The following is a 26,721-nucleotide window of genomic DNA, read 5'->3' as shown; positions in this document are numbered from 1 at the left end:
AAGAACATTAAATGTTAAAAGAAGGAAAAATATTATCGCTACAAATGTAATTCATGACATTAAGAAACACATACCGTACGTATAACAATACCATGACAATCAGTACGAAAATAATCATTTTCCTTCTGCAACTCAAGTGTGTCTACACGTGGCAATACATTATCATTCTAAGGAACTACAGTACTAAATTCTTCATCTACATCTTCATATGTATCTTTGTAATTTTTGGGAGGTGTATTGAACACAATAGACATTTTTTGATCGAGTGGGTCTGTGACATAAAATACTTGTTGTGCTTGTGAGGCCAATATGAAGGGATCACCTTTATGGCCTAATCTTTTTAGTTCAACTAGTGTATACCCCAATTTATCCATTTTTACCCCCATTTCTATTGTCAACCCAGTCACACATGAAAATTGGAATTCGTTTAAAATGATAATCTAGTACCCATATCTCTTGTAAAACACCATAATAAGTGTTTTTGGCATATGATACAACTTCTTTACTGATGTGTGTGTCAGTTGCAACGACACTAACCCCACTGTTTTGGTAAACTTTACCTTCACGAGCTTTTATACGAAAAGTATATCCATTGATAGCATATACATCGTATTTAATAATGTGCTTATTGGGCCCATGTGAAATCCATCTTATTGTCTCTGTTATACTTTCTCTACAGCCCCCTAACTCTCACTCTACCTGAATTGTAATTAGATAATGAATTTAAGATATAAAGAAATACAAAACAAAAAAAACAACATATATGAAATGAATATACCTCCTTTCGTAACCAATGACCAAATGTATTACTGTGCTCTTGTTCTAGTTGTGCCTTTCGTTTAGTAGGGTGTTGATGTTGCAAAAAATCCATGTGTTGTCTGTTAATACGTTAATGTTAATATTATAACAAAAAAAACATACATGTAAAAAAACTTACTTGATATACGGGAGTACTTCAGATGTATTTTGCAATACAAAGAAATGTGCCTTTCTGAATAGTTCTACGGAAACTTCTACCGATTTAGCAGCTGATAGAGGAGTACCATCCGTAATAGAACTACTATCTACACCTATCTGAATTCCACATGTGTTATGATTGTCAGGGGGAATACCAACAATATCCATCTTTTTGAGGAATTCAATAAAAAACTCAATCGTCACTTCTGCAACATTTTCTTCTGCAATGCATCCTTCTGGTCTACTTTTGTTTCGCACGTGCCCCTTAATAACCTTCATAAACCTTTCGAATGGGTACATCCATCTAAAGAATATTGGACCGCATAATTTTACTTCCCTAGTTAGATGAACGGTTAAATGAATCATCACATCAAAAAATGATGGTGGAAAGTGTTTCTCAAGAAGGCATAAGGTTACACATAATTCCTCTTGCAACTTATCGAGCTCATCCACTATGATTTCTTTGCTACATATTGATTTGAAAAAGAAACAAAACCTTGTAATAGCAACTCTGGTGGGTGGATGCATAATAGATCGAATTGCTATGGGCAAAAATTGTTGCATGAGCATGTGATAGTCATGTGATTTTAGTCCGATCAACTTCCTATCCTTCAGACTCACCAAACTAGAAAAATTAGAACAATACCTTTGAGGAACCCTTAAGTTGTTTAAAGTCTCACAGAATTTGTCTTTTTCCTCTTTTGTCAATGTACAACTTGTTGCGGGAAGTGTTGTGTTGTTCCCTTCTATCTTAGGATGCAGCTTTGGTTTTAAACCATAATGAACCAAATCCAATGGAGCTTTATAACCATCTTTCGTCTTCCCGGGAACGTTCAACACAGTTCCGGTTAAACTCTCGCCCTCGTTCTTTTCGACATGCATAAAATCTATACAATGTGGAATCAAATTGTCGTGCCAATAGCTTAGCTGTCTATACCATATATTGAATTTCTTCCTGTATGTATTATTTTGCTGGCCCACATCTGAAGTACCCACTTGGCGTGATTTTCTCTTTTTTTTATTTATCTTCCCACCTCTTCCAGTTGTAGATTGTTGGATTTCTGTCTCCTTTCCCTTAGACACCTTTCCCCATTTATTAATTATAAATTTGACCCTATTATATACTTCCTCCCCATTCATAGGTTCTGGAGAGGGTGAGAACTTTTGTTGTCCATTGAATGCCTTTTTTTGTCTTCTGAACGGGTGATCATACGGTAGAAATCGTCTATGACCAGCATAACTCTGCTTTTTCGATTTAGGGAGTCTAATGCAGTATGTTTCTTCGCCACACACAACACAACCTTGAAATCCGCTGTATGGACAACCACTTAATGTACCTAGAGCAGGATAATCATTAATAGTCCATAACACTACTGCACATAGTTTAAACTGCTCTTGTGTATATGCATCGTATGTCTCAACTCCAATATCAAATAATAATTGCAGATCATCAATAAAAGGTGCTAGGAACACATCAATATCGTTTCCTGGTGTTCCCGAAATCAATAACGAAAGCATGATGAACTTTCTCTTCATACACAACCATGGTGGAAGGTTGTAAATGACAGTTAAAATAGGCCACACACTATGACTCCTATTTCCTCTATTCACATCGACCCCGTCAGCCGAAATGCCTAGTCTCAAATTTCTTGGCTCGCTAGCAAAGTCAGGATATTTGTCATCAATGGCAGCCCATGATGGTGAATCAGCTGGGTGGCTTAAAACACCAATATCCATCTCTCTGTCTGTTGCGTGCCATGTTAAATCTTTTGCAGTAGTCTTAGACTGAAAAAGTCATTTCAAGCGCGGAATAATTGGAAAGTACCACAAAACTTTTGCAGGAATATTTTTGTAAATTTTATTTTTTTGTTCATCGACCTTCCATCTTGATTTACCACAAGTAGGACATGCTTCCATGTCCGTGTATTTGTTTCTATAAAGTATACAGTTGTTGACACATGCATGTATCTTAGTATACCCTGAACCCATTGCCTTGAATGCTTTTTTGGCCTCGTATGTACTACTGTACATTTTGATACCATCTGGTAACATATTTTTGATCAAAACCAATAATTCTGTGAAGCACTTATCTGATACTCCATACTTACTCTTTAAGTTGAGTAGGTGTATGACTGCAGATAATTTTGTGAAATTAGGACACCTTTTATATAGGGGCTTCTCGGCATCTTCAATCAGTTCTCTAAACTTCTCAGGGTTCCCAATAAAATTTTCTTCCACAGCTTCCACCATCTCTATTGTTTCTGCGGCATCTGCTGGCATTTCTGTGTTCATGCTTGTCGAATCAACAACGTATGACGTGTCCATGTCAAGATTATGTTCATATATATAATTTCTGGGTGGTTCCTCTGTTTCTCCATTCTTATTCCAATTCGTGTATGTTTGATCAATTCCATTCCTGAATAGGTGATCATCTACCACATCCACCGAATGAGATATGTGGTTTACACATTTGACACATGGACATGGAATTCTTATCTTTTTTTTTGGTATCTACATCATCCATATTTTTAGAAATCTTGTAATTATGTACTGCATATTTCAAAAATTCTGCAACACCCTTTACATACGTTTCTGATGTTCTGTAGGCTCCCATCCAAGACTTATCCATATTCAGTTTATAACAGCATCAACAAGCAATATATGTTTCCTGTTCATTGAAGCATTTTAACAAACATTTGGTGTGCACAAAAAAAACAGATCACATTACAATTAAATCCAATAAATGGAAACCAAATACTTGTTAATTGAAGAATATATAATGAAACATGACCAAACAAAATAGCAAAGATTAATATTCTTAAGATAATTGTTTTTTATGTCCCTATATAAATTAAGGTAGTATGTGTACCTGTATGAATTTCATGTTGAAGTATCAATTCGTGGTTGAAGTATAAACGTAGTTGCAATGCGTTTGTAGTAAGTAGAGAATGATTCAATGGGAATGCATATAGTCTAAAAATTCATATCTACACAATAGGTGTGGATGACCAAGGATATATCGAGAAAAACAAAAAATAAGAGAAAAGAATTGTTCCTAATGGGGTACGAACCCATGACATTCCAAAATATACCTTTAAATACATTTACACTTACCAACTGGGGTGTCTGGCTGTTTGTAAGTTATTAGTTTACGAAAAAAACATAACAATAAACTAAAAGAGAAACATTTGCCGAAAATACCCCTGCTTCCTCTAGAACTGATCTAAGATAACCACATTTACCATCAATCATACTTTCCTCATTTGAGACAATATACTTAATTGTGGTTGCACGTTGTTTTTAATTACCCTTCACAATTGGAAATAAAAACAAATGACAAAAATACCCCTGATTCTTCTCACACTCTTATTGTTTAATTGTAGTTATGCACATCATATATGTATCCAAGATAAACTTATTTTTTTTCTATCAATACTATGATGATGCATACCCTTAGATGATGTTTCCTTTTTCTTTTCATTATATATACTGAATGACCATTATACCCTTATATCTCAAACACAGTTTCAATGGGAAATTATAACATTTTCTTTGTTTTATGATAAAAACAATTAATTGACGGATATACCCCTGCTTTAGCATAATCTCCATATGTTGATAACAAATATGGGACAAACTAAATAATCTAACCAATAACTTACCTATAAAGTGGAAATAAGTTGAAAAGTACATTGCTTTTTTTACAAAACAATGCAGCAAAACAGGGACAATACTGACTCAGTTATAAGTATGAAACACAATATAAATAACAATATAAAATTGTAATTGTAATTAATTCCCATTTTGCCCTAAGACAGTTATAATCAAAACAACATCATATTGCTTACAAAAAAGAGTTTCATATGTACTCTGTATTAAACACAAAATGGAGTACAACATAGGTCCCCTACACTATGTTTTTCCATGCTATCACATTCTCCTTCACCATGTCCATTGCATCTTCCATTTTTTCTCTTGGAATGGTCATGTTTAGCATATGCCTGATGTATGCTATTCCTGTTGGATTAATGTCTAAGTCCATAACTATAATTGGTAAGACTTGACCCGACCCGGCATGGTCCATTTGGGTTGCATGGCATCATGCATTTGGATAGACTATAATGAGAGAAATAACACTTAAGGTTGGTTAATATATTATAAGTTCTAATATATTAATAAAGTTATTTAATTAGTATTGATCAAGAATTAATTTGGAATTAATTAAGTGATCAAAAGGAGACTAATTAAATATATGGGTTGATTGTGTAAATCATTCATTCTTATATATGTGGGCTTGTGATCCAAGATTCCTTATATTGGACTAAGTCCACGGGGTGACCCATGGATACTCCATGGAGGTTAAAATCCATGGAGCATAAGGAATGGGTAAAGTTATGAGTTACATGGTGTAACCCTAATAGCCACCATATAAAAGAATCGCATGGCTCAAGAAATCGTGCACTAATGTGTGAGTGTGAGGGCTAGACGATTTCAAGGAGTGTTCAAGTTTTTCTTAAGTTATTCCAAGTGTATTTGGTGTTGTGTGAACCATTTGAGGTGTCACACTTGGGGCACTAGACACTCAAGCTTCATGAAGACATTCTACATCAAAGAGGTATGTATTCTATCTTGTTATATTTATTATTTTGTATGCTAGATTAGGATAATACCTTGGATGTTCATAATTGTATGTATAATAGAGAAAACATAGATCCAAGGTATTTAGGGTTGCATGTACACTTAGGAGTGTTAGAATGCTCATAACCCAACAGTGGTGTCAGAGCCTAGGCTTGTTTTCTTGTTATACTTGCAAAAGTAGCTGAAAAATCGAGTTGGATGCATATATTCGTTTGTTTTGGCTGGAATTGAACTAGGAACATTACCCTAAGATGTTTTTGGACTTATAAACTTGTTTTTGATGTGGCAATGTTCATGCTAATCCAATTTCTAAGATAATTGTCATAATTTCAAGATTTGTATTAGTTTGTATGTTCATGCTAATTTCTTGAAGATTGATGATTTGAATTATCTTGTTCTTATGAGGTTCTTAGATTAATAGAAAAGTTGTGTGAAATAGTTGTTTTCAATCCATTTTAATCTAAGAGTTGATTCCAAAGTGTGTTTTTGTAACTTGTCCTTAAGTTATATGAAAAATCACATTTAAGAATCATAAAACTCATAAAAGTTGGCAAAGGTTACAAAATGAAGAGTCTACTTCTAATTAAAAGGTTTTATGACTCCATAACTTGTCCTCAAGTTATGGAGGTTCAAGAGTCTCTTCATTAAATTAAAAAAAAAGTGTAACCTTAATTAGTTCCATAAGTTACAATAAAAAAAAGTTATTTTTTTTATTAATTAGTTTAAAGTTTTCCATAACTTGTCCTCAAGTTATGGAACTTGAAGAGTTTTTTTTTTTAATTAAAACTACTTTAAACTCATAAGTTATGGAATTAATTAGTTTTGAATAGTTTCAAAACTTGCCCTCAAGTTTTGGAATTTGAAAAGTTTTCACTTATGAATACTTTAATTCCAAGTTAGCCCTTAGAATTTTAAAAGTTAAAATTCAACCCTTATACTTTATAATATTATAAGTTAATAATATTTATATATATGTATAAGAGTAAAGTCAGTCTTACCGTTAGTAGGCCTCATTCACGAAGCCGGTCTATAAGGGGGGTATAAGGTTACTGCCTATAAAATGGCAGTTTAATGGGTGTCCACTCTCACCCACCGTTTCCTTGACTGGTGGAGGGTCGTTAACCGAACGGGTAGGACAAGGACTATAATTCTCCTTTCATTAAAAGTATTAATGATAAATACTAAGTAACTAAACTCTTATTAATACCCAATCTTAGTTACTTAGGAAAATGTGAATTTGGTGCTAACCCTTGAAATTACACTTTGCACTTTGCTTAAGTCGTTAGTGGAGCGTGTGTGGTTAACCGGCACACTAACCTGGACTTAACAAGGTAGGCAAAGGGTAACTTAATATTTATCATAGTATCGGTGGAGCGTGTGTGGTTAACCGGCACACTGATTAAGGGGTAAATATTAAGGGTACCAAGTATATTTGCATGGTTATTCACACCTTGTTTTGTGATCCTCGGCATCCCAGTCACAAAACCTGAAGGGCACACTCGAGATTGAAACATGCCTTTGAACATTTCAATGAATCTCAAAGATCTAGGACTTTCAAATCCAATTAAAACCTAATAAATTATTTCGTTTTTCATGGTGGAAATTGGTGAATCGTCATTCACCTACCTTCAAATATTTTATAGCTTGGATTACGGCATCCCTCTTCTAAGTTATAAAATAGTTTGTTGGGTCCTAGCCTTAATATTTCATATTGGGTGTCATATTAAGGACTTTAAATCAACTATCTTGAATATCTCCCAAAAAGATGTCTGGTCTAGACATTTATGATCTTCCCAAATCTCTTGAAACAAGCTTTCCTAAATGAAGATGATGTCCCATGGATATCATACTTCTTTCACCTCCTCCAATTATTCTCCCTAACCCACAAGTTCCTAAAAAGTTTAAGGTCACTCAAGCCCTATTGGCAAGGCAAGGTCTAGGTGTGATCACATCTTGGAGATGTAGTCACATATAGACAAGCCGGGAGAGTTGCGTGTCAAAGTCTTGAGAAAGATGGTGGCTCAACTACTTTCTAAGTCACATAGTGAGTTCTTTTGGGAATCCTATGAAACAGACTAAGACAAGACCCTTAATGATCTTATCTATTTGCTAAGATCAACTTCCTAAAACGCTATGGACATTGACAATGATGACATTGGATATCCAGAAAAAGCATTCTCTTCCCAATGGAAAGGGAGAGGCGAAGTCTGAGATAGTCCCATTATCAAGGGTCCATAGGTAACTATTGCCAAAGGAAGGGGCATTGGTTACGAAGCTGCCAAATTTACCTAAGGATGTTAAAGTCAATAATTTTGGCTCTACTTCAGGTAAAGTCCATTGTCTAACTCTATTAAGTACATGCTGATTCTGATCGCGAAGATGGATTTCAATCGCATGGTTCGGTGATCAGAATTTTGGGCTATTACTTAAGAGTTATGATATTTATATTGCTTAGGAATAGATAACAACAAGGTTTTCATATGGATTGTAAGGATAAGTTTTTCCGCAAAGTTTTAAAATAAAAGAAAAAGGTTTTGATTTTATTTATTTTAAGTATCCTTACAATGGCATTTGTGAAAAGTTGTTGCTTATAAGATTCCAATGATAGCAATACTGGAAAAATGGATTTGATTCTTTCGGTTGTGGTAGTGTCTAATATTACCAAATAAGGAAAGATTCTCATCACCCAAGGTTCAATTGGACCGAAACTTGGAATCATGCAAGTTGTATAGTATGATGAATGAGAACTTTCAGCTTGGAAAATTAAGACTAATTCCTTATGTGAATAAGGAAAGGACTAAGGGATCAAGTACACATTCTTGTGCACTGGTCAAGTCCACCACAAAAGATCAAGAAGACTATTCGTCATGATTTACTTAAGTTCAGTAAATATGGTTATACTTATAAGTTTAAGTATAAGTCTGTAGCATTGGAGAAGTTTTAATGTGAGACAGAACGAATAAGAAGAATCAAAGTATGGCAGAAAGATAAAAGTTTCTCAAATCTGAAAAGATGGGAGAGTACTTTAGTATCATGTTTATGATCATCTTAATGATTAAGATACCATATCACAATTGGTCCTCTAAAGTCATCTTAGTGCATTATTATGACTAAGAAGAGGAGTCATGAATTGTTGAAATGGTTAAATCAAAAAGATGAGTCATACTTCGTTCCAAAACAATTCTTAGAGTCATACTCCAAGATTGTAACTTGAGTGACATATCTTAAAGAGGGTTTGTAAACACTAGTCAAATGTAAGAGTAAAAGGTTATCTACTCTTGTACATTTGAAATTGGTAAGTTGTGGTGTTTTGGATAAAACAGAGACCAACTTAGGCCAATTGTGTAAAGTGTTAGTCTTGATAAAGAATCCGCACTATCTCTTGAATATTTGACAAGGGAGTCTTATATGTCAAGAGGACAGTGGGAGTCTTAAAGCTCTTGAAAGTTTCAAGACTTAATCAAGAATAAAACCTAAAGTCCTTCACTAGCACACGACTTGAGGTTTATAACCTATCGTGTTGAAATTTTTGTGCCTATTCAAGTTGGCTTTGCATAGGAGTTCTGAGAGTTCTCAATTGGTTGCACAACTACTTGGAAGCAATGGCAGGCACCTGAGCTGCCAAATGGCAAGAATTTAAGATTACACAAGTTTAATCAATATGAGTTTGGATTTGTCACTAACCTTGTCTTGTGATTATGGTTTTGACAAATTCACATGGATAAGAACACATACACTATTAAATCTAAGTGTCATAAGGTTTCTCTCCGATTCATGAAAAATGATGGTGAGGAAACACTTTCACTAAGTAGATTTAAGCTAGATAGCAATGTGATATTTGCATTCTCAAAGTCGTTAGTGGAGCGTGTGTGGTTTACCGGCACACTAATATGGACTTGTGAGAAGTGGCAAAGGTCTAAACAATTGAGACTATGATTACGGCATCCCTTTTCATAGTTCTAAAATTGTTTAGACACACATGTGAGCTATCTAAGAGAGGTGTATGATTTTGATAAAGTTTTATCAAAACAATCTAGTATCAGAAATCTGAACTTTGGTAAGAAAGTCAGCTGATTTCTGAGTACATGTCAAAGCTAGTGGGAGCATAAGTGTTATGCTAATAATCATCATGTTAGTGGGAGCATGATAATTATGACAAAGGTTGCAAGTTAGCAATGTTAATTATAGAAAACAAAAGTTTCAATTCGTGAGGTTGCAGGGGTTGAAAAAGTTGTTTTGCTATAATTAAGGGAGAGGAAATTATACTTCATTTCAATTCTAAAAGCTTAGATTGAGATTTTAATCGTATTTAATCAAGGATATATATATATATATATATATATATATATATATATATATATATATATATATATGTGAATTTCATGTTGGAATGGCTCAACATAAGGAAATTCTATATATGGGTCCATTATTTGCGTTCTAAAATTCGATTATGATTACGGCATCCCTTTTCATAATCTGAATTTTGAGAACTTGGCAAATTGAAATGGAAATATTATAGCAAAAGACTGGTTTAGTCTTTATGTGAGACATCATGAATCGTGTCCCATATGCTTCGGATATAGGATCGATTACATGTGCTATATTCATCCTTTCTAAAATTTTCCAAATGCCTGGGGCATTATGAAGGGAAAAGGTCTAGAATTGGATATGACTAAAATGATTAAGCAATTGTCGAGGACAATCTAAGGTTTACCAAAGATTGGTTGCTCAAGGACAGTTGGAAGTATAATGTTAATTCTGGAAGGACCATATTGACATAATCTGTAAGGAGGCAACTCTTGTTCAGAAGTGATAGTCAAAATGGAATATGGAAATGTTTCAAAGTTAGAAATTATTCAATCTGTGTAAGATTAGGAAACTTAATGAAAGAAGGATATTTCCAAGGAGATGATCTCCTTTGGAATGCTCTGTAATGATTGTTGTCAAGTCTTTCTGACTTTGTGCATAATCATTAAGAGGATCAATGCATATAAGTTTAGAATCTAACAGATTTCAGTAAATGGCATGAATTTGGAATTCTTTCATTTCAGTAAGGATTTGGGACTATGAAAAGAGGATCATTGGAGTGATGTTCAATTGATCTATTTTACAAAGTAAAGATCATAGACAAACATAGTATGCATACTTGGTGTATGGCATGACTAGTGTTTAGAAAACATAGTGTACATGCTTGGAGCATGGGACAACTATTGTTTTAAATTCAAGTATAAAGTTGATAAAACCGAAACAATGAATAATGAGTAATCAGTATGGTGATAAATAAAAGTGTTTATTTATATTCATAGGGTTTGATACCATATTTGATTCATTTATTCTTGTGTTTCACTTTGCATGTTTTGACTTCCAGAATAACTAAGTCGCTCTTCCTGAATGATTAAGTTATTCAAACCATCCACAGTCGGTCATATGTTGGAAGTAGATATGAATCAAGACTGTCATGGGTTGGTTTGTAGAGGTCCAAGTTGGTGGACAAAGTGGTGCTACAACAATCATGAGTGCTCATAAGTTCTGAGTATTGGATTCAACCCGCGCTCATTTGAATCACTTCATGGATTTTATCACGAGTGATCATGAGATGATAATATCTTATATTCTTCAAACCTAGAGATATGAGTTGTTACTATGATTTGGTTATACATTGATTGCACGAAAACGCATTGGTAACTCGATGTTATAAAACGTGCCTTTGTGTATGATTCAACAAGTAGTAGAACAAGCCATATGAGTCGAAGTTTATCCATTCCTTTTACCTTCGGGATAAAAGCGATATTTGTGGGCCCCTCGATGATTTAGCGATGACACATGTGAGTGCTTGGCCAAGCCAGGACTGATTTGATTTGTTCAATCAGTCAGTCATCATGAATCGGAAATCGGGAAACAACAAATGGACAGAGAAAATGATTGATAATCCATGTCTCAGTCCATATGATATCTAGAATGGAGGAATATATGATCCCTTATCTAATGGACAAGTCATTGACAAAGGTCAGAGTTCATTGTCAAGGTCAGAGTTCGACAGAAGCTTTTGAGAGCTACGATTGCTGATCGGTTCCTGAAGTCATACGCAATAATAGTTTTAGACTTATCCAAGTGGGAGACTGTTGGATTAATGTCTAAGTCCATAACTATAATTGGTAAGACTTGACCCGACCCGGCATGGTCCATTTGGGTTGCATGGCATCATGCATTTGGATAGACTATAATGAGAGAAACAACACTTAAGGTTGGTTAATATATTATAAGTTCTAATATATTAATAAGGTTATTTAATTAGTATGGATCAAGAATTAATTTGGAATTAATTAAGTGATTAAAACGAGACTAATTAAATATATGGGTTGATTGTGTAAATCATTCATTCTTATATATGTGGGCTTGTGATCCAAGATTCCTTATGTTGGACTAAGTCCATGGGGTGACCCATGGATACTCCATGGAGGTTAAAATCCATGGAGCATAAGGAATGGGTAAAGTTATGAGTTACATGGTGTAACCCTAATAGCCACCATATAAAAGAATCTCATGGCTCAAGAAATCGTGCACTAATGTGTGAGTGTGAGGGCTAGACGATTTCAAGGAGTGTTCAAGTTTCTCTCAAGTTATTCCAAGTGTTTTGGTGTTGTGTGAACCATTTGAGGTGTCACACTTGGGGCACTAGGCACTCAAGCTTCATGAAGACATTCTACATCAAAGAGGTATGTATTCTATCTTGTTATATTTATTATTTTGTATGCTAGATTAGGATAATACCTTGGATGTTCATAATTGTATGTATAATAGAGAAAACATAGATCCAAGGTATTTAGGGTTGCATGTACACTTAGGAGTGTTAGAATGCTCATAACCCAACAATTCCATCATCAACTGTTGCCATTGGGTGTTCTGTTACAAACAGATGAATAAGCTTCTCAACTCTTTTGGATGGTAAGTTCATCAAAAAGTAGGGGAAATTGATTGGAACAAATACAGGCCTATGTTCAACATATAGATGTTCAATCTCTCGGAATTGGTGTGCCCTAACGATCATCTTGAAAGTTCACAAACAATCATCATTCAGAATTGGAATCATTGACAACCCACAGTTTTCTTCGGTTGACATATGATACCAGTTACCCAGAGTTGTATACCCCAAGCTTTTCGAAAAACGACGAAGCATCTCCATGTTTAGAAAATCGATGTTGACACATGAAATAAAGTTAACTTTTGTCGTTTGATACGACTTACCTGGATAGTCTGTAAAAAACCTGCCATGTACAACTCTAATGGTGAATCTCTTATCGTTTGTTTTCCTGTACTCTACTAATGGTGTGTTTTTCGGTGGTTCACTGCTTACACTCCAGAGTTGGAACCTCGGATTTGCCGATGGATCAGCATTCATCTTTGTTTTCATTGATCGTTGGAGTTGTTTTCACAGAGGAGGAGAAAATAATAGAAGCTATCGTATGTTGGTAATGAAGATGTAAGAATGACGATTTTCATATAAGGGGAGGCTTTAAATGGATCGTCATTCGGAGCTGAAGGGACATCGACGCAGGCCATCACTTCTGATTAATAGCAGGCTACAGGGGAGGTGCAATTTGAACGACGGCTGTGATAATGATTATCAATATTGTGTTATACATTAATATATTATTTTCATTAATATATATAATATTAAATAAGTGTCACCTCCATACTTGCTTTGTTTTTATTATTACCATACAAACTATAAATTTATATATAAATTAATTATAAATATATAAATACATTTTTTAAATTAATATGGGTATGGGTTGCAGGTGGTCGGGTGTTGGTGCGGGTTGACCAACATTAGGTCATGTAGGGGTGTTGGTAATGGTTTGGGACCAAGTTGGGTTTCTAATACGGGTATGGGTAGCAGGTGGTCGAGTGTTGGTACGGGTTGACCAACATTAGGTCATGTAAGGGTGTTGGTAATGGTTTGGGACCAAGTTGGGTTTCTAATACGGGTATGGGTTGCAGGTGGTCGGGTGTTGGTACGGGTTGACCAACATTAGGTCATGTAGGGGTGTTGGTAATGGTTTGGGACCAAGTTGGGTTTCTAATACGGGTATGGGTTGCAGGTGGTTGGGTGTTGGTACAGGTTGACTAACATTAGGTCATGTAGGGGTGTTGGTAATGGTTTGGGACCAAGTTAGGTTTCCAATACGGGTATGGGTTGCAGGTGGTTGGGTGTTGGTACGTGTTGACCAACATTAGGTAATGTAGGGGTGTTGGTAATGGTTTGGGACCAGATTGGGTTTCTAATACGGGTATGGGTTGCAGGTGGCCAGGTGTTAGTAATGGTTGACCATCATTAGGTCATGTAGGGGTGTTGGTAATGGTTTGGGACCAAATTGGGTTTCTAATATGGGTACGGGTTGCTGGTGGTCGGGTGTTGGTACGGGTTGACCATCACTAGGTCATGTAGGGGTGTTGGTAATGGTTTGGGACCAACTTGGGTTTCTAATACGGGTATGGGTTGTAGGTGGTCGGGTGTTGGTACGGGTTAACCAACATTAGGTCATGTAGGGGTGTTGGTAATGGTTTGGGACCAAGTCGATAGAGCGACTTTTAGCCTTCGCAATCTAAACGAAAGTCATAGAAATCGTTAAACCGAGAGCGTCCATAAAAAGAACGCCTAAATCTGACTTCGTATGAGGAAGTTATGATTTTTCGAAGTTTCGGCTTAGCAGTGTACAGCCCGAAGTTCGAATATTAGATCGAGCGGTTTTTAGCCGGCACAACCTAAAGGAGAATCGAAGATCTCGTTAATAGTAGCGTACCGATAAAAAGACAGACGAAAACGGACGTCGGATGAAGAAGTTATGAATTTTTAACGGACCAATCCTATCCCGGCCTGTTAAAAATATAAAATTTAAAATAATTTAAAATTAGCCGACGGAGTCTAAAAGAAAGTTGTAGAGTATGGTCCCGCCTACGTGTGGATATAAAGAACGTCGAAAACGGAACTCGTATGTGAAAGTTACGAATTTTTAAAGTCGAGTGTGCAATTTGCGAAATCTGATGCAAGATACGATGACGTGGCCAAATCTCAGCTGTCGCTTGCTGGGCACAGTCTAGCTTCGGATGGGTGACACCTGGCCTCGCTACGTAGCGCGTAGAAGGAACGCCCCGCGTTCGGATTTGCTTGGTCTCGGAAGCCCCACGTCGCACCACCGAGGCTTCGCCATCTGTTACCTTATCCAAAGCTACGCCCCGCGTAGCTTGACTGAACGCCATGCGTCCGAGGAGCACTCAGCGTAGGTCCGAGGAGCGCAGCGCGTTCCCAGCAGCTCCGGTCCTATAAATACCATGCGACCCTTTCCGGATTTCTCACTCATTTCTTCATTCTCTCTCTAATTTCTTTCTCTCTCTAAGACCCCAAACCATCCCTAAACCCTAGGAAAAACCCCTAGCACCCAAAGGAAGCCCCGAGGCTCCCGGAGTCCCGAGAAAAAGGGTCTTTCAGTTCGGAAACGATGCTGCAAGCAAAGTCCGGTTTTCTTTAAAATCCGCTGTAAGTGAGCTACGCCTATGAAATTTTGAATATAGCTTTTAAATAATTATAGTAATGTTATTAGGTCCTTAAAATAATTATTTGGGCTATTATTATGAGTTATATAGAGTGTTGTTTAACGCTTATATAATAATAATAATAATAGCTAGACTATTAATTAGTCGCGGTTAACGTTAAAACTAAACTCTAGTGGTATTGATACTAGGTTTTGGTCAAGGAAAAATTGTTTTGAGATATCAAGTGAGTGCATAGTTACTTTCATCTTACACATAGATATGAAGTATTTTATATAAATTACGTGGTATGTGTGCATATTATTTGAATACTTGCTTTCTACGCTGGATGTACGATTTTATACATGTTTTATAAAATTTAAAATGTATATGTATTTTATATCTACGAATATGTTGGGTAAAACATGGGTAGATGAATGATGAGAGATGAAAGATGATATGAGTGAACATTGGCAGCTATAGACTTAGTGCCTAACAAATAACATCGGCAACTATGGACTTAGTGCCTATTGAATAAACGTTGGTAGCTATGGACTTAGTACCTATTCGATAAACGTTGGTAGCTATGGGCTTAGTACCTGATAGATAAACGTTGGTAGCTATGGACTTAGTACCTGATAGATAAACGTGGGTAGCCATGGAATTAGTACCTATTAGATGAACACTGGTAGCTATAGATTTAGTACCCGATGAATGAACTTTAGCAGCTATGGATTTAGTGCCTTACGAATGAGCATTGGCAGCTATGGACTTAGTGCATGTCTTATAACCCTGGAAGCAAGGGACTTCGGAATAAACGAATGCAGGATAGATGACTCTTAGGGTAGATTCTTAAGAGTAAGGAATATAATGGGGATGCGTAATTGGGCTGATTGTTTGATGTTTAAACCTAATAATTATATTATTGTGGGTTAAAAACTCTATGTACTAACCAGGTTTCCCAACCTGACCCACTCAAGCTTATTTGTATCACAGGTGTTGATACAACGCTGCTTTACACTGAGAGATTTAAAAGAGATGTAGATCACTAGTGTAAATAATGTAAGTTGTTTATGATTATGTTTATGTATTGACAATGACATCCCAATGTTTTGAAAATGAATAAAAATACATTTCCTCGGAAATGCTTTGATAACCTATTTATCATGTTTTCTGGGAACAAATTCCGCAACATTTTTGTTAAAAGAAGTACTCTGATTTTTATAGAGCATAAACAAAATCGGTCTTTTATGGCCGTGAAAATGGGGATGTCACAGTTGGTATCAGAGCATTAGTTTAAGCGAACTAGAAATATGGATTTATTTCTAGACTTAAACTTAAGAATGCTAAGCGATGATTGTGAGGAGTGTGTCTAATAAAATTTAGGTAATACACCTGAATAGACACAAGCACTAGCTAATTTAGGGAAAATGCCTAACATGCTTTTATGTGCTAAATGATTTATGATGTTTTATGATGCTAAATGTCTAATCGGACCTATGGTCTGTTGCCGACCGGATCTGGAAATTTTATGTGCTCAGATTTATAAACGTTTAATTACGGTATTAGAACTGGCATGTAACTTTTCGGAGTAATAGGGAGATTTACACGTCGATCGTAAATAAAATCTTTCCTATCTAAATCCTCGTCACTACACACCAAACATTTAAATTGGTGTATAGATCGAAATGGCAAGAACCCGAAGCGGAATCGGGAACGCAAATGGAAATAGGAATCAACAGCCCCCAGTGATTGAGCAAATACCAGTTGTAGTAGAAGCTGTACCTGAACCAATCACCATGGCTGGAGTACAAGCCATTATTCGGGGTATGTTAGCTAAACAAAGGGAAGAAATGAGGCACATGTTGAATTGGGACGAACCTACCATGCCCGTTGAGCAACCCGAGCTGATTCCTGAGCAATCGGAGGAAGGGAACTATAGTCGTCCGGTGAGTCAAGTTGGGACTCAAGGAGAACGAAGGAATGGCCCGGAGAGGGGAAAAGACAAGGATGGACGAATGTATAAGAACTTCTTGGGAGCCAAGCCACCAAGCCTTTCTGGAAGCCCGAAGCCGGTTGAGATTATGGACTGGATCTCCGAAATGGAGATGGTGTTTGAAAGTTGTGACTGTAGCGACAGGCAGAAAACCGTCTTTGCAGTCAGACAATTAAAGTCTGGAGTACTAAGTTGGTGGAAGCTACTAGCTAACACAATGCCCAAGGGAGAAGAAAGCCATATGTCTTGGGAAGATTTCCTGGTGCAACTGAAAATGTAGTACTGCTCTGAGCAGGATCTTCTGGAGATCAACAATGAATTCCAGAATCTGAAGAAGGGAAGGATGAGTGTCACCGAGTATGCTGCAAGTTTTACGGAAAAGATGAAGCTTGTCCCCTACCTAGTTCCAACGGAACTTTCTAAGGTCAACAAGTTTGCCAATGGATTACCAGCGTACTTTGGTCCAATGGTCAAACAAGCAACCACTTTGAAAGCCGCCATCTGGGCAGCCAAGAATGTTGAGACCCAAATAAGGGAAAAGGGTCTAGAGAAAGCTAAAGTTGGCGAGAAAAGGAAGCTTGAAGGATCCTCAAGACCTGATAATAAGGGAAAGTTCTCAAAGTCTAACCTGGATGACCAAAGGTATGGAGCCAAGTGGTGTGAAAAGTGCAAGAAGAAGCACTTTGGAAGATGCAACGAAGAGGTAACCTGTTACAAATGTGGAAGGATCGGCCACTATTCCAAGGATTGTACACAAAATGATAAGGTATGCTTCGGATGTGGAGGCAAGGGGCACATGTCTAGAGACTGCCCGAAGAAAAATGAAGCAGCAAGGCTAGAGGCACAGCCAAAGCCAAGGGCATTCCACATGATCCTCGACGAAGCAGACAATAACGCGAGGAATCAAGGATAAGGAATTCATATCCGAAGATCGAGTTATGAAGTAGCCAAGGGGATAGAATCATACGATGTAGCCTATTAGAGGCATAGACTAGGGTGAACTTGAACACCTATGTAATAGTTTCAAGAAATAATAAAGCCTTCGTTTTGTTATCTGGTGTGTTAAACTGTCGTGTGATTTCTGTATGGTTACTTGGAAAAACTGCGAGACAATACTTGGGACGAGTATGAGTAGGTGTGAAAGGTAGTAGATGCATATACTACCGGAAGCACATGACTCACACTTGGATCAGGGAAAGTCACAAGGTTACCAAGAAACTAGTAATTGATTCCGTTTTATTCAAACATGTTGTTACCATCGATTCGGTAATGACTAAGAAGATTGTTGTTATTCCGACCCTAGTTGTCATATCGAATTGAGTCCGACTACGGTGAGTATGATACATGGTTCAGAGAACCAAGTCCGATGTAGCATCTGACTTAAGCTAGAACCTTGAAGTGAAAGACAATCAAAGCAATCAGTAGAGGTATCATGATAGTTGCTTGTAGCTAGGAAAGCTACCTTTTAAGATGTGATTATATCCCATTAGAACAATAAGGAAGGTATAGTCTGTTCTGGAATTTGACTCTAAGAAACCTGAGTCTAAGCGTTGCCACATACGATGATAGGTCATTAGAATATGACACATCGGTCCATCGTAGTAATAAAAGAACTTATCTTAAGTTCGTGTCCAGTGAGGATCGAGATTGTGACTTGAAGGTCATAATTTGGAGTATAACGTGAGATAGGGAGCAAGTGCAAGATCGAGCACCACCTGCAGACAAGGAGTCCAAGAGTTACATACTCATTCGAAGGAACATACAAGTTACGATTATTACCTAGGATGAAGAGATAACGTATGGAGTCATTATACAGCCCTGTTTTGTTGATGATTCCGGGATGTAATCATCCTCAGGGGGAGATAATTGTAACGCCCGTAGATCCGGGCTAGTCAATCTAGAGATAATAGGGGTCGAAAACGACTTTTCGACAAAAGATTATTTAGGATAAATAAACTTAGCCAAGTATTAGAATATGTCTCAAGGATTCCGTACATAAAAAGAACGCCGAAATCCGAGTTATAACGAAGAAGTTATGACCCGTCGAAGTTTCGCGACGGAACCGGCACGGCACCGGGAAGCGTAAATAGTGAATTTACGATAGAGTGACTTTTAGCCTTAGCAATCTAAACGAAAGTCGTAGAAAACGTTAAACCGAGAGCGTCCATAAAAAGAACGCCTAAATCTGACTTCGTATAAGGAAGTTATGATTTTTCGAAGTTTCGGCTTAGCAGTGTACAGCCCGAAGTTCGAATATTAGATCGAGCGGTTTTTAGCCGGCACAACCTAACGAGAATCGAAGATCTCGTTAATAGTAGTGTACCGATAAAAAGACAGACGAAAACGGACGTCGGATGAATAAGTTATGAATTTTTAACGGACCAATCTTGTCCCGGCCTGTTAAAAATATAAAATTTAAAATAAAGTCAAAATTAGCCAACAGAGTCTAAACGAAAGTTGTAGAGTACGGTCCCACCTACGCGTGGATATAAATAACGTCGAAAACGGAGCTCGTATGTGAAAGTTACGAATTTTTAAAGTCGAGTGTGCAATTTGCGAAATCTGATGCAAGATACGATGACGTGGCCAAATCTCAGTCGTCGCTTGCTGAGCACGGTCTCGCTTCGGATGGGTGACACCTGGCCTCGCTACGCAGCGCGTAGAAGGAACGCCCTGCGTTCGGATTCACTTGGTCTCGGAAGCCCCATGTCGCACCACCGAGGCTTCGCCATTTGTCCACCTTATCCAAAGCTACGCCCCGCGTAGCTTGACTGAACGTCATGCGTCCGAGGAGCGCCCAGCGCAGGTCCGAGGAGCGCAGCGCGTTCCCTGTAGCTCCGGCCCTATAAATACCATGCGAGCCTTTCCGGATTTCTCACTCATTTCTTCATTGACAATGACGCTGCTTTACACTGAGAGATTTAAAAGAGATGTAGATCACTAGTGTAAATATTGTAAGTTCTGTTTATGCTTATATTTCTGTATTGACAATGACATCCCAATGTTTTGAAAATGAATAAAAATACATTTCCTCGGAAGTGCTTTGATAACCTATTTATCATGTTTTCTGGGAACAAATTCCTCAACATTTTTGTTAAAAGAAGTACTCTGATTTTTATAAAGCATAAACAAAATCGGTCTTTTCTGGCCGTGAAAATGGGGATGTCACACCAACATTAGGTCATGTAGGGGTGTTGGTAATGGTTTGGGACCAAGTTGGGTTTCTAATACGGGTATGGGTTGCAGGTGGTCGGGTGTTTGTACGGGTTGACCAACATTAGGTCATGTAGGGGTGTTGGTAATGGTTTGGGACCAATTTGGGTTTCTAATACGGGTATGGGTTGCAGGTGGTCGGGTGTTGGTACGGGTTGACCAACATTAGGTCATGTACGGGTGTTGGTAATGGTTTGGGACCAAATTGGGTTTCTAATACGGGTATGGTTTCCAGGTGGTCGGGTGTTGGTAATGGTTGACCATCATTAGGTCATGTAGGGGTGTTGGTAATGGTTTGGGACCAAAATGGGTTTCTAATATGGGTACGGGTTTAGGACCGAAATGGGTTTATAGTAGGTGTATGGATTTTTTTTTCAACTTAATATAAAATAAAATAAAAAATCTTAACAAAGTGTTCACACTGAAAAATTAGTAAGCTAACTAGACCTTATTCTTATTTTTGTTTTATTATACTATTATCCCATTGTATATACATAATTAAATGTTAAATATTTTTTATTTCCAATAGTGACATAGTTGTATCCTAACGTAAAATTGTCAATTTACAAGGACCAAAGTTTTAACATTTCTATTTATATCTAATAACTCGTAATAATGTTTCAAAAGCCAGAACATGTTTCCAAACCACGATTTATGCTTCTCATCGTTTGAGTTCACTATCAGATCAAAATTTGGAAAAAATTTGAATTCGCCAATAAAAATTAAGCAAATATAATGGGAGGCAAACATTTTTTCCATTTTGTTTTGGGCTCCAAATCAACGCGGGAAGTATTCATCTATCTCACCGCCAAAACTATGAAGATCAATCCATCAAACGAAGGAAAATCTGGTAAATTTGGTAACCACCCTCAAATTAGGACGTACTAACAATGTATTATTTAAAAGACTTTGATTTTTTCAACCATTGTGTGGTTTTTCTCTAGGTTATAACGATCCCAGTTGGATTATATTTCAGTTCATCATTCGACAACATTCATCACGCATTTCTACTGTAAGTATATTCTCTGTATATGGTGTCAATGTTATTGATTGTATTGATTAGGGGATTATACAGAAAACAAAAAAATTTGATTCTTCATATTACTGTGCTTGTTGCACACCAACTGTTCGATGAAATGTGTATGTGAAATTTTGTATGTAATATAAGTTAGTCATACTTTTTATTAAACATACAAATAATCAAACTTAATTCATATGTTTCATGTCAACAGAAGAATCATGGAGGTGAACAAGGAACAACATGAGGATATGCCTAACTATGATATGGAATATGAGCAAGATGATGGAAGACAATTTTTTGAATCGGACACAAAAGATGGTGAAAATAATGACATTGACTACAATAGCCATTCAGATTCAGAAGAAGAAATGCAAAGCAAAGTTCCTACAAGGTCACCTAGGAAGAGGGGACTGACTCGATTGCCAAAGCTGAAGACCGAGTATGTCAATGCTGGTGGTAGAAAAAAACGTGTGAAGTTTGATGAATTCGGTAAGTTTACAGGGAAGAATAATGCAGTGTTTGTTAGTTATTTGGGAGATCTTGTCCACGAGAAGGTGGGATTAAGTGCTCTTTGTTGGAAGAAAGTAAAACCGGAAGTGAAGGACAAACTTTGGGAAGAGATTACAGTAAATATTTTTTTTCACCTTTTTTAACTGCATCTCATATTTTATTTACAAATCATGTATTAAATAGTAACAAATTCATTATTGTTTCATTTTAGCACTATTTTGAAGTTGATGAAACTGGAAAAAGATTTGTGATGAATAGGCTTGGTATCCTTCTATGAAACTTCAGAAGGAAATTGTATGCAGCTTACATCAAGCCACATCTAGGGAATTCCAAAAAGCTTGGAGAAATCCCTGTTCGATATCGGGCAATAATTACGGAAAAAGATGATTGGAATAAATTTGTGACATATACGCAATCTGAAGAGTTTACTGTTACAACTTTTTCCCAAAACTTCTTCATTTATTTATCATAAAATTACCAAAAAGTGCTTGACAAATCTTTTTTTTTTTAGACAGGTTGTGTCACAAAAGACAGTCAAAGCGCGGAAGATGTCAAAGTACGCTCATCGGATGGGACGAGGGGGTATGCTACTCTTAGGCGGAAGTTGGTAAGCTTTGTTTTTTAGCTATATGATCCATTATATTACCTTCATAGTATGCTACTTAACAAAACTTTATTTTATATTGTTTACAATTTAATTTTTTTTATCAAGATTGAAGAGAAAGTGATTTCAAAGGAAGAAATGCCCCCAAGGTCAATTATGTGGTGTAAAGGACGTGAAAGTAAAGGAGTATTTAAGGATGAAGATATTAAACTCATGGCGGATAAACTAGTAACTTCAATAAACTTTTTTATTACTATTACTATAAACATTTTAATTAGTTTTATTAGGACAATAATTATTAATATTTTGTGTGCTAGATGGAACAAGAAAAGAAGATAAAAGAAGGACAAGTTAATGTTGAACCAGGCACGGATGCCATGACCTTAGTTTTTGGCAAGGAAAAGGGAGGATTTTTAAAGGGTGTCGGCACAGGAGTCACTTACAACAGATATTTCAATGTTCCTCGCAGCAAAGAATCATCTAAGGAAGAAATTAAAGATCTTAAAGTTGCACTGCATAATGGAAAACTTGAGCTTGAGAAAAAAGATGTTGAACTCAAGGCTTTGTCTACAAAGGTTAATGAACAAGATCAAACACTAAATCTAGTTTTGGCTCATCTTAATGCAAAAGGAGCTGACTTTCAAAATCTGTCTCATACTGTTGTAAGTAATCTTATTAACAACATGTATTTTCAATGTTACTTGTAAATTGCATTTTTTAGACATTTTCCATGTTTCTTTATATTTGCTAGGGTATTTCAAGTGACAAGATTATTGAAAGTAGTGAAACAACTCCTGTTAGTCTCAAAACCAAGCAGCCATCAGAACCCGTAACACCAGTATGTTATCATTTTATAAGATAATCATTGATATACTTTTTTTGATACTAATTTCTGTTTATTCACTTGGAACTTTAATTCATTTAGGTTATTGCAAAACCCACAAAGAAACAAGTTCAAACCAACTCTACAACTGCAACTCCCGATACACAATTGATTTCCATGAAATCTGCAACAGTAGTTTATACTTACTTTACAGTTTTCAACACTTTTAATTTATCTTTTATATTAAAATATAATTTTACATATATATATTAAACCTTTATATTAGGCAAATACAAAACCCACCAGAAAAGTTGTTGACTCTAAGACTGCCACTATCAATCCTGACATACCAACAGTTTCACCAAATAAACCCCTTCACTAGGTAAGTGTTTTTTACATGTTGAATATACATTTCTGTCTTTTTTCTGATTCTAATATTACTTATCATTGTAGCCAATCAAGTGTACTCTATCACATCCGTATAAAAGGAACATCATTGCTCGTGGTACAATTCACTTATCATCAGAAAGACAATTCATTCATGGAGTTCCTCTACAAGATGATTGTTATAAAGTTTCCATTGATGAAGTGGTAATAAAACAAGCATTTCTACCCCATAAAACTGGAGAATTCACATTAGTTGAGGATGCATATAAAAGTTTTGTTCCATGGCCAAAATACCTTGTGCAACCCGAGTCAAAGGTTTGTTTAATTATGTTCACTACTTTCTGCATTACACTTTATTTTCTTCATTAAGTAGTATACTAAGGTTTTGATGTACTTAATTTTTTTTGTTTAAATGTTGTTGTTATAGGTACAAGAAATTATATCACATCAAGAACATCAACATCAAAACTCAAAGAAAAGGAAACCAACTTACATCTCATCGAATGCCCTTCTCAAGAAGACAAGGAGCAATACAAATAAGAAGAATCCCTAGTTATGTTTAGGTTTTAGTTTATGATGTGTATGATTTTTTTACCATTATTTAAATTCTTGAAATTAGAACAATTTTTTTTGGTATTATAATTAGGAATTTAATGTATGGATTTGGATTTCAATTATTACTAATATCAAATTATGAATTTTGCTTTTGTTTCATATTGTTGGGTTTGGTTACTTTAATTTAAATTATTTTCATGTGTCTAAAATTGTAGAAAAAGTAACAATAAATATTAAATTAAAGTGGCTTTAATATAAATTTGGCCATGTTTTATTGGTTTTCAATGTCTCTAAAATTATACAATGGTTACTTTACATCATTCTTTAACGTGTGGCTAAATGGTTAACAATAGATATCATAATTGATTGTTGTTGTGACTAAATACTAGCAAGTCGTCACTTATAAAATTAATTATATGTGTCCATTTACCTAACATGGTAATGTTCACCGTAATTATATGTCTCTAAAATATACCCGATAGTCTTATTACGATGCCGGATAATCCTTAATTTTGAAAAAATGTGTGTCTTTATAATACTTATGATTGTATTTCACTTAATTGTGTGTCTCTGTACGATAGGCTATATAGTCACAAAAATTGATTGTTTTTTGTGACTAATTATTAGCAATTCGCCACTTATGAAATTAATTATATGTAGCCATTTAGCATACATGGTCATGCTCACCGTAATTACATGTTTACAAAAGATACACAATAGTCTTAACAAAATTTAAACTGTGTGACAATATAAAAGAAAACAACTACACTAAAACATCATGAATGTCGCAAGTTGGTGATATACAGTCACCACAGTTACTAAATAAATGTGTCTATTGACGGTTTAATGCTACAATATTGGATATTTAAGGAAAAAAATTATGTACACATTTGCCACACTTTTATAATACGGCCACATGTTTTCATCTCATACGGACACTACATTTTAAAGTGACCATAAGACCCATACGATGGCGTCACCTTCCGTCACACTTTCAGTGAAAAAATAAAATGTCACTATATGCATATGGTCATACTTTTTTGGTCTCACTGTAAGTCATTTTTCTTGTAGTGTTACGAGTTTGCCATCAAGAAATTGGCATCCTCCCGTTATACTTTTTCGATCCAAAACGCAACCTCCGAGATCAGCATCCGAGAATGCTTGCACAAAGAAACCTGAACTTCAAGGGTACCAAATTCGTAGTGATGATGTTCATTGGAGATACCTGAAGATATTCTTAACAGCAGTCATGTGGGGTTTGTAAGGATTCACTTGAAACCTGGCACAATAGCAAACAGCAAACATGATGTCTAGACGACTAGCTGTTAGATACATCAATGAACCTATCATTTGACGATAGAGTGTCATATCAGCAACTAGTTTGTCCAGAGATGGTGTTAGTTTCGTTTCGAATGTCATTGGAACCTTCACCTTCGAATCTCCCATCATTCCAAACTTAGCAAGTAAGGTCTTTGTATAAGCCTCCTGATTGATAAAGATACCTTCCTGACTCAAGCTCTTGCAGCTTGCTTTAAACCATAAACTGCTTTGTCTAGAATGTAACAGTGATTGGGATACTTTTCGTTTATGAACCCTGGTGGTTGTTCCACATATATTGTTTCTTCTAGTTCCCCGTTCAGAAAGGCACACTTGACATCCATCTGGTATACTTCAAAGTTCTTGTGTGCTGCATACGCCACAAAGATGCGAATTGATTCCAGTCTTGCAACCGGTGCGAATGTTTCTTCGTCATTTATGCCTTCTTCCTGGCAATACCCTTTAACTACTAACCGTGCCTTGTTTCGAATTACATTTCCCTCTTTGTCTAGCTTGTTAGGAAACACCCATTTTAGACCAACAACAGATGCATCCTTTGGAGTGGGAATAAGTCTCCAGACCTTATCTCGTTCGAATTCATTGAGCTCCTCCTGCATTGCTTGCACCCAATCAGAATGATCAAGAGCAATTTGAACATTTTTAGGTTCAATTTTGGAGATAAACGAGTTGAACATGCAATATTCCATTTTGGAGAATAGTGCAGTCCGATTCGCCTTTTGTTGTGCTCTCGTAAGAACTCCTGCAGAGGCTTATCTAATTACTTGTGTCTTGGGATGATCTCTGGTCCATTTGGTTAACGGAGGGTAATTTGGATTATATGTTGGATCCAGTTCAGCCTTTACATCCTCAAATTCTGATTGCACATCCGAATCATCATTCGTATTTTGATTCTCCCCCTCGAATGATGTAGGTTCTTCTTCATTCGGAGTTGAACCCTCCCCTTGGAGTGGTGGTTCTTTGTTGATTTCAGGGGTTTCGTTCTCCCCCTGAACAGGTGTATGAGATGAGGAGGTTGAAGTAAAACCCTCCCCCTACGGTGAAGCATTCACATCTTTTGATTGAGATGGAATTTCAGAGTCTTTAGGAGTGGGGTGCTCGTGTTCCATATCTTTCGCAGCATCATCAATAATCTTTTTCAATTCTTCTTC

At 36.4% G+C, this 26,721-nt stretch overlaps 1 protein-coding gene across 1 annotated transcript; it reads right to left on the bottom strand.

Annotated features, from left to right (window-relative positions):
- Nucleotides 1-690: 690 nt before the first annotated feature.
- On the bottom strand, nucleotides 691-4,945 carry LOC145127740 (uncharacterized). The gene is made up of 5 exons (XM_079062876.1): nucleotides 4,892-4,945; nucleotides 2,836-3,468; nucleotides 938-2,742; nucleotides 779-878; nucleotides 691-699 (listed from the first exon to the last, which is right to left on the bottom strand). Exons 1-5 carry the CDS (start codon nucleotides 4,943-4,945, stop codon nucleotides 691-693), a joined length of 2,601 nt encoding a protein of 866 aa, XP_078919002.1.
- Between the last annotated feature and the right edge of the window lie 21,776 nt (nucleotides 4,946-26,721).

The sequence above is a fragment of the Lactuca virosa genome, chromosome 7, assembly GCF_052849685.1.
Source record: "Lactuca virosa cultivar CGN04683 chromosome 7, Lactuca_virosa_CGN04683_v6, whole genome shotgun sequence".
Classification (NCBI taxonomy): domain Eukaryota; kingdom Viridiplantae; phylum Streptophyta; class Magnoliopsida; order Asterales; family Asteraceae; genus Lactuca; species Lactuca virosa.
This window is presented reverse-complemented; position numbering and strand designations above follow the sequence as displayed.

Excerpts from the sequence above, each read along its gene's own strand:
- LOC145127740 (XM_079062876.1), bottom strand. The coding sequence starts at position 4,945 with ATGACCATTCCAAGAGAAAAAATGGAAGATGCAATGGACATGGTGAAG. Across the intron at positions 3,469-4,891 it reads TGGACATGGTGAAGGAGAAT|ATACCAAAAAAAAAGATAAG; the intron begins GTGATAGCATGG and ends TGGATGATGTAG. Across the intron at positions 2,743-2,835 it reads GTGGTAAATCAAGATGGAAG|TCTAAGACTACTGCAAAAGA; the intron begins GTCGATGAACAA and ends TGACTTTTTCAG.